General features: G+C 39.9%; 1 protein-coding gene across 1 annotated transcript in view; it reads left to right on the forward strand.

Moving 5' to 3' along the window:
- The first annotated feature begins 2170 nt into the window (after window positions 1-2170).
- The window catches only part of cspg4 (chondroitin sulfate proteoglycan 4), a 70156-nt gene continuing 52590 nt past the window's right edge, over window positions 2171-19736 (forward strand). The window contains exon 1 of the mRNA XM_044357492.1: window positions 2171-2307. Within this exon, the coding sequence (XP_044213427.1) occupies window positions 2235-2307 (73 nt within the window). The 5' untranslated portion in view covers window positions 2171-2234. The remainder of the gene's footprint in view (window positions 2308-19736) is intronic.

A 19736-nucleotide genomic window follows, 5' to 3' on the forward strand; every position in this document is an offset into this window, starting at 1 on the left:
TGTTTTTATCTTGTGTTCCACCACCACAAGGATTCACATGCACAACATGAACAGGAGGCTAACGTGATAGAAAATTTCATTGTAAAATGCAGCAGTACAGCTATAAAAGATGAGAAGAAGAAGAAGAAGAGCACATGTCAACATAAACAACACAGGTTTTAAAACATGAAAAAAGGCTTTTATGAGGTGGGAAATGCATTCAACATGTTTTTAGGCCTCGAGGATACGTATAATATATTTTGGTGTGAATAGCTGAACATAAACAAAACCCTGTTTGTTTACAATAAAGACTCCACAGGACACCAACACACCCATGCATTATTAAGCCATATCCGTAACTTTAATTAAATCCCTTGAATTGCATCAACTGACTTTGATAAAGGCGGGTTCACACACATCTACTTGCATCATCTGAAGTGCTTATGCTAAGGGGGCCACTGGTGTTGCAGATTACATAAGACTGCCTGTGCTCTCGCATACTGCAGGAGCCCACTCATATCAGTGGGTGACATCCCTCCAGGGCAAATTATGCATCCCTAGGGAGGCGAGAGCATGTCATCGGTGCAAACGGTTGGCTGAGGCTCAGAGGGAGCATTTTAATTGTATCTCATGTCATGCTGAAATAATCAGGGAGGCTGTGGTGTCAGAAAAGGTTGACTGCAATAAATAGTGTGGTGTTACAGGTGCCATGTGTTATTTAGCAGGTTTTCTTACGGCCACAATCTCTCACGCCCTTCTGTAAAGAGATGAGAGGTCCACTTCATCTTCATTGTGTCTGTTGTTTTCACAATAAATTAATGCCACCTCATTGTGGAGCTGTTGTTTGCCACTGGAGGTGCTGTTGAACCAAAGAAAAGAAATTGAGATTTTGTTTAAGGGAGAACTTGTTCTCTTTTGAACTAATCAGAGGAATCCTGCAGCCATATTCCTGTATGGATGTATGGATTATTTCATCTTGACATGTTGAAGCTCTCTGTTATAACAAACATTCACACACAAATTGCAGAATAAAAACTTCATCACCATTTATGTAAAATGCCCCTCTCATTCTCATGTTGTGGAATCATATTTCATGTCCCAGCTAATTCGAAGATAATTTCTGAGGAATTGTTTGTCCAGTTTAACAATAAAAGTCTAATTTAACTGCATGGGCAGCAGTCAACAGTAAATCAATGTTGTAAAGTTATTCCACACCTGAGAGGAAGAGTTTAGAAATTCTAATTGTATTCCCATTTCAGCTGTCAGAGAGAACGAGGAATAATTTGCCAACCAGCTGACTGTGAGACAGGTGAAATTGAACGTTCAGGCTTTGAAAGTGAACTTGAGGTTTAATCTCAGCATCCAACCTGAAAATACTAATCCTTGTGAGGAGAGTGTGCATGTTCATTACCAAAGAAAAAAAAAAAAGTAAAAGCCAAGTGGGGAACAATCAGTGACAGTACTCACCACGATTAAAGTCTCTCTCTGAGTGCTTTAGATAACTTGAGCTGTCAAACTTTGTCATTGTACCTGCCCTATCAATAGAGGAGAGATAGTGAATTCAAATCCAACACAACCTGCCTCTCCTGCACACTTAAATGTGAGCTTAATTAGCTTCGGGAGCAGGTTTCTTAAACAAAAAAAATAAAGAACGAGACATTGATCAAGGGAAAGGCTAGTAAGATAAAGCGCCAAGAGAGTTGGCCAACCTGATTTGTCTTTAATTAAAAATAAAAGGTTTATCCTTGCAGAAGGCAGCCACTGGTCTCCAAAGGCCACTCCAATTACTGAGTGAGACAAAAGGAGGGAGTCTTACAAATCAAGGAATGGCCAGACTGCTAGACTGAGAGAGAGGAAGAGAGGTGTTGCTATGGGGATGTTTGATTTGAGAGTGTTACAAGAAGTATGTTGGTAAACTTACATATGTGAATGTATATACTGTATGTCTGTGTGTGTGTGTATGTGTTTGTATGTGTGATTTTTTTGCACGTACTTGTCTTGCACTTATGAATGATTGAGTGCAGGGGCAGAAGAGAGAGGCAGGATATGATTATCCAATCTTTGAACATGTGTGTGAGCGTGCTGGAGGGGGGGGAGTTGAAAGAGGGCGTCTCTCCCATGGTCCCTCCCCAGCCCTGCCCCTTCACATAGAGGAGTATCCTGTAGCAGGTCCCAAAACTGGAAACTCATTCAGTCCCTTCTGAATGGAGTGTCTTTAACGTGAGAGTGGAGGACTTAACTTTCAGCACGAAAATATGAAAGCCCTGCATTCGATCCTGATCGGTGCCTTCCTGACCCTGCTCTGCCTCCCCAGCCCCGGTCATGGAGGTAAGTACCACTGCAAATCATTCTGTCAGTGTCCCGTTCCCTCCTTCTGCTCCCCTCTGTCAGAGATGCACTGAGGGAGATCAGATCACTGTCTGAGGCTTCCCAGATGCATAAATCAACATATGACAAGCTGATGAATTCTCAAACTTAAACTAAACTCTAAACTGAAACTGCACCAATATTGCACTTAGCCAGAAGTTTCTAAGTGAACTCCACATCAGGTTTTTGTTTTATTTTATTTTCCTTTCTTTTCTTTTTTGTTGCTGTCTCCTCTCCCAGTCCTCATGCCATTCATTGCTCAGCAGTGAAACCTTCCTTTCCTTGGATGAAACTCAATACATGAGGGAAAAGATGTACCAAGGGTTTGACCCTGGTCCAAGGTCTGAGACAACATCTGTCGGTTTCTCTTCTAATGCATTTTTTTCTGTGCCTGTGTGTGAGCGCATTTACCTTGAGAATGTTTGCATTCAAAGCGTGTTGCCAAAAGGCAGGAGGTAGTGAAGCTGAAGCCCTCTGTGGTTAGGAGGTGAGATGAGGTCCCTCTGCCGGCAGCAATGAATGGATCTTTCAGAAGGAAGTGCACAGTGGCAGGCAGAGCTGCTCCTTATCCACCCAGAGAGGAGAGATGAAAGCAAGAGAGAGAGAGAGGGACTTGTAAGGGAGTGAGAGAGGTAGTGTGAGCTTGTTGGGGAGGGGGGTGCTGGAAGGCCAAGGCCCATACAATGGTCCCATAGTGCACGGGCAAAGTCAGCTACAGGTGTACCTTTCTCAATGTGATATGATGCAGCAGCTCTTCTTATTCTTCTTGAGTTCAAGTACAGTTTGTGTGGGATGTACAGTGTTTGGGTGAGGCAAATCCGGTATGTGGATGGAAACTTGAAATAGTGTCTTTAAACAGCTTAACCAACTCACCTCAGTGCAAAATTGTACATATGGCGAGTTGGCAGGATCAGCCTTGGACTTAGAGCAGCTGTTGAGCCCATTGTCTTCTGCCGGCTGTCAGATCTTCAAACTCTCACTGCAAATTCCACTCCAATTAAGTCCGGGCAAACCTCTCTGTGAGTGTCTCATTGGCAGCTAAAGTGAAAAAGTGGCTCTTGATCTGAACGGAGGAGTATCGCTTTGTTTCAATGGCAGTGAATCAAAGCTCAGCTGGAGAGCTGGATTCAGTTCTTCTGCACTGTGATCTGCTCACCACAAGCATGAAAAGAGTCATCTGCCCTTCTGTTTGCTCATTTATAGATAAAACCCGCTGACTGGCGTAATGGCAACACCTCCACTGATGAATTTAGCGAACAGTGACTGTTGACATTGCATTTGTTGGCACTTTGCAGAAACTTTGCACCTTTTGCATGAATACTGGCAGTAAATCATTATCAGTGTGCAGTATCCTCATACAGATATACATAGTTAGCATTACAGTTAGCAATGACTGGTTAAATGGTGCAATGGATATAATTTTCTACTTGTCCAAGACCAAATGTTTCCCTAATCAAAATGATGGCAGAATAAAACAGGAAAAACTGTATGAGGGAACAATTTCTCCTCATCTAATTATCTGCTGGCACTATCCTCACTGCCTCAGTGTGAACAGTACTCACCCACTGACCCTGGAGAACTGAATGCTAATGTTGACCAGATGTACAGAGTCACTGATTAGATTCTGGCCCCCCTTCGCTTCACAAAATGCCTGCCACAAGCTGTCGGGGGACTCTTCTACCAACTACCTAGAAGGCTTACAGAAGGTTTTGTTTCTTCCCTGTGTTTACACCTTCAAATGTCACAGGCCATGCGCCACATGACGTCCAGATGCCTGGGCATTCCTGTAGTCATTGGCACCTTTCCTTGAAGAAGCACTACAGGCTTTCTTGAAGTATGGAAGTGGTTTACCTGCACCCACGCTGTATTTTTATAGGAGCTTCTTACTCGGTAGCAGAAGTGATTTGTGCATTGACAAATCATGAACAAAGCACAGTGAGCCTCCCCCTATGTATAATAACATTTTCCATGAGTTTTTCTGCAGTGGAGCAACCTACCATTTTCCCATAGTCTTACGGCATTGTGCTTCGCCCACATAGCAGCCACAGGAACAGAGTGTGTGTGGAGTGTGAGCATAAGCGGTAGCTCAACAGATCAATTCTATAATTTGCTCTGCTTGCAGAATTCATGCAGAAAATGTAAGAAAACTAAGATGTGAGATTAAGTGTTTCAGAGTCAATATATTTGTTCTTGTTTCACCTTCTTGTGATATCACCCAATTTAAAATTTCACCTGTTGATAACACCAGCTTTCACTCATAAAGCTTACTAAATACTTGCTAACCCCTTCAGATCCTTTATATTATTTCACCATTGAATTGAATGGAGACACATCTCTTTTAGCATTGGAAGCAAAACTGCCAGTATGCTTCTGTATTCAGCAGCCATAGGACAGACTGTTTTTTTAAATCAAGGGATGCACAGTTTACCGTGACTATATCTGAAATTGGACATGACATATCCCTGTTCAGAATCTTTAAAACACCCTACAGCTCTGTATCTCGTCAGTGGCTATTAAGGCTGTCCTTTAACCACCACAGTACTAAGGTTTGGGAAATAGGCAGGGCAGTTATGTCCAAACCATAAATTGCTCTCCAGAGCTCAAATGTTGTTTGGTTGGCAGGGTAATAAAGTTTTTCCCCTGTTTTTCTGTCTATTGATAGTCACAAAATGTTTGATGTTGTTATGCAAATCTGTTTGGAAATTATGCTTTCCTAAGGAAGCCACGTCCACGGCCACTCCCCTCTGTTGTGAATAGTTAACGACTTCTTTCTTGTCCTATTACCAACCTTTCTATGAAATATTTTGCTTCTGTATGGTGCTTATCATTTGTTTTGTCATCTTAAAATCCATTTATAACTTTTTTGGCATTTTCTGAAATACAAATAGATAAATGAACAGGCAGATAAGGGGCGAAATGGGGAAAAACAAAATTCCTGTCCAATTTTATTGGCAGAACTAACATTGCAAGAGAATTGATAGAATTACCTCATACCATTGTGGATTCTTTTCTTAAATTGCTTAAATTACATATAATAAGACAACAACATCAAGTACAAACACGATCTGATGGTTTATGCACAATTTTGAGTGTTTTAGAGATGTCTTGCTCCTGAATGAGTTTGCATTTTCAATTGTGAAGCTTAACAAGGGGATTTGCATCCAGAGACTGCATATGAGCCTGCTATCTCCCCAAGAGTATAATGTCACTATGGTAACAAGAAGAAATAAATATGGAATTTGCCTGGGCTTTGTGAAGTGTCTGTATACAAGGCCTCCATGTGTTCCTTGAGAGTTGGCGGGGAGAATGGTGTGACTACAAGTGTCTGCACAGACGATTAATAAAACCAATATTTGCATTGGGAAATTGATGAGATTAGTCTTCTGCTGGTCATGCTGGTCCCACAGACACACTTTGTGACCCTCCCCTTACCTCTTAGTTTAAAGGTGCAGTGTGTAGGATTTAGTAGTATCTAGCGCTAGCGGTGAGGTTGCAAATTGCAACCAACTGCATACACCTCCCCTTACCTTCCCCTTTCAAGTGTGTAGGAGAACTTACAGTGGTTGCAAAACTTGCAAAAAACATGAAAGGCCCTCTCTAGAGCCAGTGTTTCGTTTGACTATTCTGAGCTACTGTAGAAACATGGCAGTGCAACATGGCGGGCTCCATGGAAGAGGACCTGCTCACTATGTAGATATAAAGTGCTCATTCTAAGGTAACAAAAACACGACATATCTTATTTTCAGGTGATTGTACAATAATTAAAATATACTTATGAATATTATACTCTATTTCTGCCAAGTCCATTCTGCTAGATGACACTAAATTCCACACACTGCACCTTTAAACACAAGGTAATGTTAGGACAAAATAGAAATGTGGTTTTTGGAGTAAATCCAAAGAAGAAAATATGAGAAAAAAAGTGTTTATAAATCCAGAGCAGAATACACAGCCCTGCGCCTGCTCTCTATGGAAATCCCTCCACATGTGACTGAAGGACTAAACGTCCCAAAAATGTGTGATGTGGTGTTCACTAACTTTGTGAGACATGTCTGAGGAGTGAGCTTTTACATTTTCAGTATAAAGGACTGTTTTATTGGACAAAATGTGCACAGATGTAATTCACTTTTTCATCTTAACATGTCATCTTTAGGAGAGAATGAAAACAAGACATATCCTCTAAAACCTGTGTTGTACATAACTCACTCTTGTACTTCAGAAGATATTCTGCTCATTGATAAGCTCATCCTTTAGGCTGCATGAAAATGAGACCCTCATAATATCGCAGAGTATTGGAGGCAATCAATACTGATCATGTTTCTCATATGATATAACCTCACTCACATCTGTCTGCCTGATGTTTTATCCTGGCACTTTCAGAGAAAAAGTTTCAGTGAGTCATGGTTTATTGAGTATTTTTTGGGATTTTGGCCTGAGGCTAACATCATTGCAAGAATCTAAAGTTAGCTGTATTAGTAACCCGCCTTACCCCGCTCCTTTCCTGTGTATAACTTCATCTTGTTACTACAGGTAGAATTTTTTCATCTGACCTGCAGCAACAGAGGGGACAGCATGTCTGCCCAGTAATTACAGTGTCTGTCCCAAAATGGACATGTTAGATGTTTGATTCCTGTAACAGCAATAACTGTTGTCAAGGTGTCCTTGAACAAGACATGAGCTACTGCTGCTCATTCACAGTTAGTTGCTGTAGTTTGACGTGTATGCCAGCTAAATGCCAGAAATGTAAATTTAAAGAGTCCCTCGGAAAAGCCAGTGTGTACCGTTGTATTTAGCTGAACTACAGATTCATGCATAAATAATACTTCTTGTTCATTACAACATGGGTCTTATTTTCATGGTTTGGGCCATTGTTTCTATTTATGATGATGACATTTTAGTCACCAAAGTAACTACTGAGATCTGGGAACACAGTGACATCGCTGCAAGCTCAACATGACAAAAGACATGAGCAGTCAGATGATCAGCAAGGTTGCAAACGAGCCAACAGTTTAGCGAGATTTATTTAAAACACTTAATTAGGAGGTTGAAAACACCAAAAATGATAAAGTTATAATTACTCATTTCACAGGAAAACTGTATGGAGGCAATTATGTTGGGTCAAAGTAGAACCTATTTGCTCTGTAAATTGTGAAGGCTGTTTGCAACTGACAGCATTCATTCATTTTACCCTTTATATTTGTTTTCTCTTCTAAATAAGTTTGGCTAACCTGGAGGCAAGGCTGGATTACCAACCAGGCAAAGCAGACAACTGCCTGAACACTCCAGGTTCACTGTGTGGTGATTACATTGTGGTAATTTGATTGATTGCAAATAGATATGGTAATACTGTATGCACGACTTAAACACAATATGATGCCTGTATTATAACCTAATCTCAAAACCTGGTCTTGTAGAATCCTCTGCGTTAATTATTTCAGTTTATACTGTGCTTATATGATGCACAAACTAATACATAAATACATACATGCAAAGATATTGGAATAAACAGGAGCATCAGAATCATTTTTACCCCAGGGCCCCATAGTGGGTTAATCCAGCCCTGCCTGGGTATTTCTTTACAGCCTGTCTGATCATCTGATTGCTCACATTTCTTCCCCCATAGGACTTCTTTTTAGCGATGTCACCCTGTTCCAGATCTCAGTTATTAACTCGGTGAGTAGGTTATAATTACTGACAGGAATTATGGCCAAGACTATATTAAGATAAAACCAAAGCTGTTATAAATCAGAATTATCCTGTCCATCAGGATAAACACGTGTGAAGCGATCAAGCTACATCGCCCTTCACAAGGCTACAGATGTGCCAGATGCACTATCCCATTCAAAACAAGAGAGAAATTCTGACTTCCCCCTGAATATATCACTGGCATTGTTGTTACACTTAAAGCAGTGGACTCAGAGACTTCAAAAGCACATATCATAGTTGAGTTTATTCTCATTCTGATGCAAGAACACTGAAAAAAAAGACATGTCCCTCGCCTTGAGGACTCTATACTCTCTTGGCAGATGATCTTTCCCACATTGCTCTCTTTGAGGTTGCTGGCTGTCAACGGCAGGCTGCTCCGATTATATTTTAGGGCCATGATCTGCTTAGAGCAGGCAGACAGCCCACACACAGACCTCATTTAACCCTGGGTGTGTACACAAAAGAGTTTCTGTACATAAACACAAGCCCAGATTCTGCCCCTAGGTGGAAGGTCAAAGGCCATCTCATGGTTGACTCCTGTGTTGTTTTAACCCCTTCCACGTCAATCAGATAGGTTGGTGGAAGGGGCTTTTTTGCAGCAGTTTAGTAACGGTTGGTCTACACCCAGATTTCAGATCTGTAAGTGGCAATTTGGGATTTCAAATTGTTGTTTAACTGTGATTACCTTGTCGCCATGCAATTTTAGGCAATTCTAAGGGCACAGTTTTACCTACAGCAGCAGCAGCAGCAACAGCAGCGTGGGGCTCTAGCTATTTGGGTGTAGGAGGAAAATCATTCAATACTTACTCCAGGGGACCACAGCTGTAAAAGAAGTTACACAGTATGCCTTGCTTAAGAGCACACCAAACCTGCCATTAAAGGAGTTTGGACAGTTTATCATTCTCTTCACGTTTGTTTATACTTATGAACCAAAGAGTTTTACAGCTACAGGGCTACAGGGCAGAGTTTTATGTGTTGGCTCATGGAACATGATAAAGTTTAACAGCTGTAATTTTCATTCACTAGAAGCTACAAAGTGAGGACATGTTACAAAAATATCTACGCCCATCATAGGTCTCACTTAGATACTAGATTTATTTTGTTGGCCTACTCACTACCAAAAGACAAAGACTAAGCAGCTGAGCTAGTGGCTTTGTGAGGCTATACTAATGCACAGTGCCACTTTTGAGATATTTCAGTCAGAGCCATAGTGGTGGACCATTCAGCAGACGAGCTTCCATTCATAGAACCATGCCATGGCTAAAATCCAACAGTAGACACAGGAAAAATGTTTTGGACTAAATTTGTTTTCCTTGGCTCAAAGCTTGACATACAGTTGTCGTAAATCTGATGTACTAGATTAGATTTTATTCATGATACTTGTAAGGATTATTCAGCAGTAGACAGTCAGATTTAAAGACAGCAGGATAAGAAAAATATTTATTACGGAATATAATTTTTAAAAACATAAATTAAAAAAAAAAGATAACCAAACTAACACGCTGCAAAAAAGCAAAAAAGACAAACCTTGCTATAGATGCTACACTGATAAAGTCATGCACTTTGGTTCACCTGTAGGACCACAACGGTGCCAAAGTATGTGTGTTACGCCCACTTAGAAAGGGAGGATTTATACTGTATTCTTCCTCCCACTGCAGAGACTGAACTCTGCATGTTCATTTCTGATAAGAGCTGTTGGGAAGTGCCCAAAATGAAAACTCTAGAGAAAATTCTCATCATCACAGAACTGCCAAGTTTTCAATAAGCAAGAATTATGCATGACCAGATGTCTCGATACGAGTGGCCTCTATGGGTTTTTCCTTTTTTCTATTCTGTTTTTTCTAAAGAATAGTCTGTATTATGATTTTCTGGTTGAATAAGACAATTCAGTTCTATTTTGACTGCCATTGTCTCTCTTATCCATTGGAAATAAATGAAAAGGAAAAAGGAAAAGTAAAATGTCTTCTTACCCCAAAGAGTGTTCATTAAAATTATTCAGTTGACCCCCCAACATCAATACTCAAGATCTAATTCTTCATCACGAATGTTCTCAACTGCTAATATAGTTAGATATTGTTATTTTACATCATCTTATGATTCAAATTAATGGCTAAATAAAATTTCAGAACAATAATGGCTTTCATAAACACTGCATCGCGTGTAATTCACATGCTCTGATCACTGGAATCAGACTGATGTGGCCAATGGGGTAACAAAAAGTTACTAAGGCGCTGGAAAAGCTGCATGAATCATGGGAAATGTTCCCAGTATAGGGCTGATTCATCCTGAGGTTTCCACTCCAACATCTGGAGCTGGCTTGGTCAGTTAGTAGCAAGCCAGAGCTGAAGGCTTTAATCAAATTGTCCCTGTGCTTCTCTTACCTAATATAGACAAAACAACGCAATGAAAGAATGTAAGTGTGCCGCAATTAGCCAACTCATGAAGTATGTCTAGTGTTAGATCTAAAGTAAGTCTTGAAACAAGAATGGAGAGACTGTTTTTTTATCAGATGTCTTTCATGTTTGTTCTCACACCAACTCTCCGACTCCTGGGAACTTAAACCATTTAGGGCACAGTCTATATAAACCACACACTGTAACTCAAATATTAAATAGATCAAATGAAAAAAGGAGAGCAAAGTTGGAAAAGTTATATAATATTCATGTGTTGTATGTTGCATTTCACATATGTTATGTATAGTTTTACATAGCGCTAGCCCTTAGAGGCTCAAGTCTGCTATTTTTACAGGTCCAGCAGGGACAGTGTGGTAGCTCACACATGAATGACTCACTATTTTAAATATAGAGAATTCCACTGCCAGCACGGGGACTCCCTCCACCCCAGAGGGTGTATGACTCATAAGCACAAGGGCACAGTGGTTAATCATAAGACACCCGACTCCAAACTAATAGTTTTTTGTGCTTCTAATTAGTTCTCGACTCTGAGACGTTATTAGCTTATGCTCGCATATGATGGTCTTCAGCTTTAGCCAGAAGGTACAATGGTATGTGTATCAGATGAGAAGAATGAAGTGTTTCTACTCTGAGCATTACATTACAGACAAAGTTTTGACACTTTGACAAAGTTTTAAGATTCTGGCTGATGATTACTTCAGCAAGACTGTAACATAATTTCTTTTATTTTCTATAAGGGTGCTTTTAAAATATGTAAAACATGAACATCCCCTTTTTCATCCAAATAGTGAGTCTCCCTCTCTGTCTTTCTCACAACATGTCAACGGGAAACTGCAGTTAGGAGGGCCACTTTTCACAGCATGCTGACATGGAGGCATATCAGCGCCAGCTCCCATCCTGCTGAAAATCTTCATCAGCACCGCCAAGGGACCATGAAGTGTTCTGAGTAATTTGAAGCCAGACGGCTTCATTACAGGCACGGTTCAGACAGAATCAAGGGGGCTGGGGATAGCACCAAGCCTGGGATCTGGCAGATCACAGTCTGGAATAGCTTGCACCAGATAAATATAGCTAGACGGGAGAACCAACAAGAATATGTTGCTTCACATGGGTTTGACGAAAGAGAGAAGGGGGGAGGAATGGGTTGGGGTTGCACATGTGTTTGTTTTTATGTGTGTGTGTGTGTGTGTGCGTGCATGAGGGTGTATTTTCTTTATGTGTTGTGGTTCACACAGATCCCAGTGTTAGGAGGCCATAGCAAATGTCGTCATCCTGTCAGTTATGAAGGCTTAAAATAACCAAAGGAAATGATGTGTCCCATGAAGTTTGGTTTGACTGACTGTACACCCGCCTGCAGTAGCATGAAGCAGCGAACAGCTGCACGGTGGAGCTGAAGCACACGTCACTGGTTTGCCAAGCCAGACAACTAAGCTCCTTGTGCAATCATGTGTTGAATCTTTTACACAGTTGTGGCAAAACCAAAACTAAAAAGTTCCACATAGTTTCAGAAAATATTCTGAAGTGAGCACAAACTCAGATTACATGTTAAAGCATGATTCCATTTTCTTTGCCACATCATTTTTTAGTTCATATGTTGGTTTAGGAAAGTAGAATAGATGTGGTTGAGGCAGGAATCTAAAGGTTTTGTTCAAGTAAAAATAAAGCACTGATCGTGGTTAAATATTAGGTTTTAACGTAACTGGAGTTGGGGTTAAATGGCCTAATTTATGGTATGGACATAATGGCCAGTTTCTTCACAGGTTGGGAATTGAATAAGTATGAGGTGAAGGCGAATGTAAGATAAAGTAAAACTGCACACCTATTCTTGTGATGTGCTGGCTCACAGGTAGACATTAAAGGATTAGTTTGACATTTTAGGAAATACACTTTCACTTTCTTGCCAAGAGTTAGATGAGAAGATTGATATCACTTTCAGGTCTGTATGATAAATATGAAGCTACAGCTAGTAGCTGGATAGCTTAGCTTAGTACAGTGACTGGAAAAAGGGAGACACAACTAGCCAAGGTAACAAAATCAGCCTACCAGCACTTCTAAAGCTCACTACAGTATTTTATAAATGACATCCCATTTTTAAACCCTGTGTAAAAGTAACATTTTGTGCCAAGTTAGCTGTGTCCCCTCATCTCCAGCCTGTGTGCTAAACTAAGCTACCCAGCTGCTGGCGGGAGCTCCATATTTAACAGACAGACATGAAAGTGAGAGATCTCCTCATCTAACTCTTGGCAAGAAAGTGAATATGTGTATTTCTCAAAACGTTGAACTATTTCACACACTCATATTCCAGTGAAATATTTTTACTTTCAATAAAAATAGGGTAGAATTATCAGCGTGCTGCTTCCCCCTCCTTCCTTTAACATTTACAGTAAAACATATGCATGAATCCGCCGATCTCATCACAACATAACAAATTTCCACCTGCTACTCATCATCAGACCTCAACAGTATCTGTTATGTTTCCCTCATACAATCTTACTTGCTGTGAAAACATTTTTCTCTCATTTTTTGTACCTTGCCTCTGAGCACATATTTGGGGAGCACATATTTGGGGAAAACAAGCTCAAAATAATTACATGCTTGATTTAACAAACAGGAAAATAAACATTTTATTTAAAACGTTGCCACTTCATCAAGTGAAAAAGCGGAAATTGTGATAAAGGAGGGAAAGAATGAGAATCTTTGAGTAAATGGCAACAGCAGCTGAGCACACTGAAGTCAACAAATGATCTGCCAAACCAGCAGAAATGCAGATGACAGAAGAGATCACTGCACACTTAGAACAACCGGTGTTTTTGTGGCCAACTATGCAATCTGTTGTACCGTATTGTGCTAGACCAGGTCATGGGAATAGGCCACTGGAGAATGAAACGATACGGAGTAGGAGAATCTGACCATGCATGACCCTGGAGCATCCTGTCACTATACAGCCAAAAAAGCATTCTCAAGCTTCTCCTCAAGACGTATCTCCATTGTGTAAGTGACCACACAGGAGACACGTGTATGTTTTAAACATTGTCAAATTCAGTTTATATTTAGTGACTTTGATTGCAATGCTCTGCTGTGATTTTGCTCCTCTGATCCTCCAAAGGAAAAGTAATCTTTTAGTGCATCACAGAAGCAGCCCCTTGAGTTAACAGACCCTCCTAATCATACACTAATCTGCTGCTTGATATGTGTAAATGAAGATCTGATACTGCAGTAGATTAAAACACCATGGACAAGGTACTATAACAAGAAAGCTTCCATTTGCACCACACCAATGATACACATGGCCTGTTCAGGTATTCCAATCTAACAGCAATGTGGTCCAATCCTTGTTTAATAACCTCCACAGGCTATATAGCTAATTTGCAGTTTGAGAGAGCATTTTATAAAGAAGAGCAGCAATAACCATCGGATGGCAATTAGCTTAAGGGCAGTCTGAGGGGAAAAAATCTGAAATCTGAACTTGCATTTTCTCGCTACCTGACTCTCTAATACACATTAATTTATTAGAAAAATGAGCAAGCTCCCAGTCTGTATTTGCCCTTTTTCTATTAAATACATAAACCAATCTTGTAGATGTATGGAAGGAGGAAATGGTCAAGTAAAAACAGGATGTGTTGTGTAGCTAGATGACTGAGGGGAAATCTGGTCTGTGGCATTTAAGTCCTAAGCACTTTGAAATGGTTTAGATCCCTTTGGTGGGTGTTTTTTTCTTAGTTGACACTTTAACTGACACCAACTTGGTTTCCATTGGTGAGACTCAGAATCATCTGCTCAGGTGAAAGCTGGGATCCTCTGTTGAGTAGACTAATAAACCTCAGTTCAGTCTCTCACGTGTAGGTGAAGAGGAGGGGACACTTTTATTCATGTTTAAAGGATAGATATAACACTTTATGTGATTTTCTGTTATCTATATACTATTATAATGTCGGATATCTACCCTAAACATGGTTAAAGTCCCAAAACTCCCTGCAAGTCAAAAGCCCAGGCTTCAACATGTTCTGAACATTTCATTTGCAAGATTTAACTGTAAAACATGCAAAGATATTCCAGTAGAGCCCCAGATTGAAATATAGACCTATAAATGTGGATTAAAATGTCCCCTTTGAGCTGCGAATCAATTGAGACATCATAAATGGTGAAGCAAGTTTTAGGAGGGTGGGTCTGAAGTTTTACACTCCCAGGCCTGTACTCTACTTTAGCAGACAGTGAAAGAGAGGTCAGCAGTTTAAAATAGAAATATCTGATCCCTGGAAAGCGTGGTTCAAATTAGGTCTAAAATAGAAGTATCTCCACATGATTAGATTTCAGTCTCAACCAAGACACAGTTTTACAGCCCCTGCAAACTTTCTCTAAACAAAATTAATGTTTTCCACTTTGCTACCAGATATTATCAAACCAGATACCACATGAGATTGTTGAAGGGCGATGGGTTCACAGAACTGATAGAACAGAAATGGAATTGGATTCTATCAATCAGTATTGTAGTTAGAGAAATATGAAAACTGTTGAGTTCCAAAAAAAATACACTGAGACGTTTTCCGATATCCGCCAAAGTAAAGATTTCCCTCCTGTAATGTATGTAACTCATACGGCTTGTTGTATTCTGGTAGAAGCCTCGACACTAACTCACTCAGCAGCTGTTGTTGCAGAGAAATCACAGTGTCATCCAACATGCAGCTACTTGAGAGCACAAATATTTTCCTGGCAACTGAAAGTGGAATAAACTGGGTTCACCGCCATGCCAAATTGTGGATTTCATTTCTCAACATAATTGAACATGTTTGTTGGAGGTAGCGAAGACTGTTGTGTTATCTTAAAGGGTGCATTCTGCTTTCCTGCCACATTCACATGATGAGCAAACAGCAGATATTGCAATTATGTCGGTAAACAACTAATGCCAGTAAAATTAATCAGTTTGATAACACTGATTAAAATTGCACATAATCAAGAATATGCCTGAATAATAGATCATTGATTAGGCCTAATCATGACCATCCTTATTAGTGGCAGTGCAATTTAAACATAAACAGGCCCATTTGACTATTTCTGCTTGCAGCCTATAACAGATTACAGTATATGCTTATTAAATACATGTTGGCATTGCTGTAACCTTCCTTGCTCCTCTAATGGAAAAACTTCAGTCTCTCTCATAACTGACTGACTTTCTGAACATAACTGCTGAGCAGCCAACTCTCCCTCGCCAAAAATGTCTTCACGATGTTTCACTGGGAACATTCACCTCCAAATAACACTGCAGAAGAGGCTGCTTTCAACATGACACCTATAGTGCTGTGCCGAAAGGTGAAATCCAGTCCACATTCTTACAAAGACATGATCCGGTGTTCGCTGGAAATTTGAAATAGCACGTTTCTTCCAGGGAATGTACAGACATTACCTGACATCTGTCTTTGTGTATGCAGGTCAGGATTCCTGAGCCTGTCGTTGGCCTGATGGGATACAGTTTAGGAGTTTATGCAGGGAATTAGCTTTTCAAAACCTTTAAATGGAAATGAAATGCAAAACAGCTGCACAGAAGCATCAGTGTGTGCAGGATTCTGGCTTGGCTGAAGAGTTTAACACATAACACGGCTGCTTTTCCTGATATGGAAATGGACAAATACAAAACTATTAAAACATGTGTTGGCCAAACATTATTGTGTTATTTAGAGCTACAACAAAAATTTTAATAACTTCTGCTCTGCCAGAACATCTAAAAATATAAAGGGATGTTGAGATCAGCATGTTTGACATTTGACGTTTCACAGGAAGAGATGTTGATGACTATTGGTCAGATCACCATTAACTTTTAAAGGGATAGTCAGGGTCTGAAGAGAGCTTTTTAACAATTTCTGTGGATCTCTGACCTTTTTAGTGCCATCTTCAGGTTAAAATTTCCACCAGACTGATGCTTTTGTCCATGACATTTGCAGAACTAATAGCTGAATTTCCATGAAATTTGACGTGGATGTGGATCTCAGTGACATCCATGACCTTTTAACTAGCGTCACCATCAGAGTACAATGTCTACTTGTATACAAGGATTATCAAAATCTAACAAATTGTCATTCATGCACACAAGTGGATAGGGCTGGGTATCAGTACTTGATACCTTTAAGGTATCAACTGAAATAGCCAAGTACCAAATAGTATCAAAACTTCTCAAGTCAAACTATACCTGGATTTAATTCTTTTTGTACCCAGATCTAGAAAAAAAATGAAAAATTTATTCGGTTTTTCTCGCAGTCAATCACTGCAAGTGTTCCTCAATTTAATGCAATGTGTGATTGGCCCACTACCACAGCAGCTACAACCCATACAGTCTCTGATGGTGAAGTCAAGCACGGTCTAGTTCAGCATGCTGAGATGCCACAAAAATAAATATTTTAATAATTTGAACACTTTCAAAATGTATTTGAGTAAAAATTATTTGGATGGGGAGGAGTGGTGGCATTTTACGCATCTGAAGGCTCCCATTCACATGATGGGTACCGAATGAAGTAAAAAAAAAGATTGGTATCAGTATCACTTTAAGGGTACTGGTATTGGTACTTGTATCGTCATTTTTTAAACGATACCCAGGCCTTCTTGTAGCACCATTGCAAGTCAAACATAACATTTTGAACCACACTATTGGAAAGGCTAAGAATACAATATCTTTACAATGTTTTGGAGTGTAATAAGTGAACAATAGCACAAACAATATAGGGGCTTTTAGCAGGGTTTCCGACTTTTTGTCTTGTTACTAAGGGGCATTAAAGGGCAATACTGCAGTGCGTACATGTTGTCAAACGTTCCATTCGAGCCCCTCACATACTGATCTAATGCACTGTGACCTCCTCATTATCAGACAGCTGTTTTTCCAAAGCATGTGTTTCAGTCCTGTGTGGTGGATTATGTGAACTCTCCACTCTCCATCAGATGTACGCCATTCACAGACGATAATGGTTTGACCTTGACCAGAACAGACCTGCTCAGGCCTCCTTTAAATGCAGATCATAAACTATTGATGGTGGTCTCTGTCTGAACTCACACTGCTGACTCTTGAATCACATCGCTCCAGAGTGAGGTCATTTGGAAACAAACTTAGTAGCCCCGAAGCAGCCTGGATTGTATGTAACTCGTTGTTATACATTTAAAAAAATCTGCTGCGGATTTATGAATGAGGCTTTAACTGTAAGCAGGTGTCCTGTGTTGTAGATATAATATATTTCCTTCCTGTGAGTCCTGAGCTTCAGAAACATATTGTTTAGAAAAAAAAGGGGCCCACTGGCGTTGTTGAGTGAAATATAGATAAATAATGTTAAACCACTGAACCCCTGGAGTGTCAGGGTCTCTTATGCACACACTGTACGATTTTAGTGAACCGCTTTCAAAAACATGAAACACACGATGTGTGAGAATGATGCTGTGGTGATGCAGAACTGGGCATTTTATTGCCAAATTCAACAAGACCGACTATGTGCTGCACGGCTCCACTCTGCCACGCCCTCAGCTCTCCTCCGTCTCCTTCACACACGATTCTTCAGCATTTACTTATTTTGCCATTTGACACAGGTGAATTTGTTGAGATTAATCTTAAAGGGTAGATAGAGCCACAGTTTTTAGCTAACAGGCAAACCAGAGGCAAAATAAGGAGACAATCTGGTCCAAAAATATGTAAAAAGAAAATATGAATGTATGTATTTTAATTCACCACTACTATGGCAGTTTTTCAATTAAAAGCAAGAGAGGCAGACTTCATAATAGACATAATAACAGCTACCTCGTCTCTCTGCTCTTAGATTCTTTGCTACATTTCAGTCTATCTTACTTAGCCCAGATTTTATGGTTCTGTGAACTCATCCAGTGATATTCCACTCAACTAACAGAAATTATTTCTGTCTCTGTCCCAGAAGTGTTTACATAACTTGTAAAACACACTTATGACAACCCTTAGAAATGATGCCCATATGAGACTAAATTGCAACAGCAAGTACATAATGCTACCTTATTTATGTTTTCTGTCAACATAATGATAAAAGGTTGCCAAGGTATTCGGCAAGTTGCGAAAGTGTTGATACTGAAAGTAGAGTGAAATGATCGGTAACAACATAGTTCTTTTTTTCTCTCCACCAAAAATATCCAGTCTTGCAGCACAATATCTGCTAGTAGTAATAACAGCTATTTTAAACTTTTTATGGTTATGTTTAGGCACTGGCAGCATTTGGTTAAGGTTAGGGAAAGATGGTCTTGGTTTAATAAAGAAAAAAGTCAACAGTGACTTGAGGCACAACATGTTTATTATCATTCAAATGAAGCAACAATCTTTCACTAACCTTAACCAAAGTGCTTTTGCTGCCTGCACCTAACCGCACCCCAACCACCTCACTCCAATTTCAACGATTTTGGAAAAAAACCTGCCTGTGAACATAATCCAGGCAGGGATTACATTTTCCAATGCAACGTAAGTGGGAAACACTTTTAGTCGTATATAAATTTTAGGAGACAGGGTTGCTTATGAATACATTTCTTTGTGTACAGTTAAGTCAGTGTACAGCTCCAAAATCCTTATGAGACTATAGCAGAGCATGTCTAGTATATGTTTGCATGTGTATGTTTGATGTTTTCTGGAAAGATCACATATGCAGGTGATCAAATATGGTTTTCTGTAGTTTCCGCTATAGTATACACAGTGGACAACAATAACAAATATGTGGACATAAATCAAAACACTGGTCACCTTATTTGACTTTATGAGTACATAGCATGAACCACAACGAACAATAAATGGACTATTGTACTGTATCTCCACACTGTTACTCATCCAAACCGTTGGATTGAAAGACACACAGTTAAGCGTGTTTATGAAAATGCATCATTCACACATTCCACACTTTGCAGTGCAGTGTTCCTCATGCGTTTATTTCCATGAGCCTTTTTTTTTTTTTTTCTTGGTGAATCAAGCGCATCTGTAGAACATCTGAATGCCAGCTGGATGGTATTGGATGCCTTTGGCGGGATTATCGAGAATCAGTGCATTTCGGTGCAGCATTCATTAGGAGTCAGAAATATATGGGCTGCTTCATTTGGCCTGTAGAATCTGATATCTCAACCTCATTTAAATTCTAATAAACAACTGTAAATATATTCATAACTAAAGGCCAGAATTCATTTACATCTGATTCACAGGACCAATGTCATGAATTCTGAAAAGGTTCCACATATGCTGTGTTACATACATGCTTCAATCATATTATAATATCTACAGTTAGATGCTAACACTAG

This window comes from Thunnus albacares, chromosome 7, assembly GCF_914725855.1.
Source record: "Thunnus albacares chromosome 7, fThuAlb1.1, whole genome shotgun sequence".
Lineage (NCBI taxonomy): Eukaryota > Metazoa > Chordata > Actinopteri > Scombriformes > Scombridae > Thunnus > Thunnus albacares.